The sequence below is a fragment of the Otolemur garnettii genome, unplaced genomic scaffold (assembly GCF_000181295.1).
Source record: "Otolemur garnettii isolate 467f Iridium unplaced genomic scaffold, OtoGar3 scaffold00153, whole genome shotgun sequence".
NCBI lineage: Eukaryota > Metazoa > Chordata > Mammalia > Primates > Galagidae > Otolemur > Otolemur garnettii.
Genome location: NW_003852548.1, coordinates 2,252,503 through 2,253,935, shown reverse-complemented (window position 1 = coordinate 2,253,935; position 1,433 = coordinate 2,252,503). Strand labels below are relative to the sequence as shown.

Here is a 1,433-nt window from a genome sequence, read left to right as displayed (position 1 = left end):
AAAAAAAAAAAAAAGAATCCAGACCCATCCTAAACCTCTCGTCCAATTAGCATTCACAACCCTACCTCTTTGTCCCAGTCAGAGCAACCAATCAGAATAGGATCATTCAATTTCCCCACCAGTTTGTTTCAAGCCTCCCCCTCCACATCCAACTATACAACCTGTCCCTGTCCCACTCATATCAAGCAGGACCAGGACCCTGCCATCTTTGGGCTTAACATCCACTCATGAACAATCGTAAATTAACATGAACCAATCACAGTTTTCTCTCTATTCATGGTTTCCAGCTTCCAAATGCATATCCACATTGTACCCCTTTCCTTACTCACTCCTATTCTCTTACCAGTGAAGAAAGAGCCTACTGCATAGTTCCTACTTTTATTTGACAATAACAAACTGTATATAAAAAGGAAAAAGGAAGGCGGGAGGCCCTGTATTTCCCACTCTTTGCTTCCTTAAACATCCTCCACCCCTAGGCTCCAGCAGGGACCACCCTCTTCCCGTCTTATAGTGGGGTGGGGATTAACAGGCATGGAAATGGTGTGTGTGTGCACATGTGTATGTTGGAGTGTTAAGGATGGAGAAGGGTCAAGGAATAGAGAGAGAGCCTTCCCTCATTCCCCATCAGAGCTGGCACCCTGAGAGAGGTCTTGAGGGAGCTGTGAAGGTCCACAGATGTGCCTCAGCCTATGAGGCGGTAGAAGATCCAGCATCCAAAAGTGACCCAGTGACTGGCCCAGCTGAGCTCTGACCACTTGTGGACAGTGTATGCCATGCCGTAGCCCTGTGGGAGAGAAAGAGATGATGGTCCCACTCAGCAAGGATGAAGGTCTCAGGAAAACCTATCCTTTGCACAAGGACATTTCTGTGACTACATGGTAACCCTAGGTGAAGCCTTATAGAAGAGCCTGGGTACTTATGAAAAGGTGACCAGATATAGCTTTTGTTTTATTCTTTAAAAATCATTTTTAGGGTGGCACCTGTGGCTCAAAGGAGTAGGGCGCCGGCCCCATATACTGGAGGCGGCAGGTTCAAACCCAGCCCCAGTTAAAAACTGCAAAAAAAAAGTAGTAAAAATCATTTTTAAAATCAGGACAAGGCAATCCCATGCTCCAAACTGTAGTCTCCCTTATATGTAAAGAGCAACTAGAAATCAATTTAAAAAAATTCCAAAGTAGGCCATTCCAGTAAAAGAAAAACAAATGGCTCTTAAACATATGAACATATGCTCAGCCTCATTCATAATCTTCCTCTTATTGAACTAGCAAACATAGCCAGGAACTTTGAGAGGCACTTTGTTTTGGGAGCAATAGGCAAGTTCACATATTGCTGGAGAGAGGGCAAAAAGGTAAACTACTCCATTGAGAATTGACACTATCAGCTCGGCACCTGTGGCTCAAGTGGCTAAGGCGCCAGCTACATACACCTAAGGT

At 44.8% G+C, this 1,433-nt stretch overlaps 1 protein-coding gene across 1 annotated transcript in view; it reads right to left on the bottom strand.

Annotated features, from left to right (window-relative positions):
• Positions 1 to 365: 365 nt before the first annotated feature.
• Positions 366 to 1,433, bottom strand: part of PORCN (porcupine O-acyltransferase) — a 13,121-nt gene continuing 12,053 nt past the window's right edge. Inside the window, exon 15 of the mRNA XM_003799637.3 lies at positions 366 to 784. Coding sequence (XP_003799685.1) covers positions 683 to 784 — 102 coding nt within the window. The 3' untranslated portion in view covers positions 366 to 682. The remainder of the gene's footprint in view (positions 785 to 1,433) is intronic.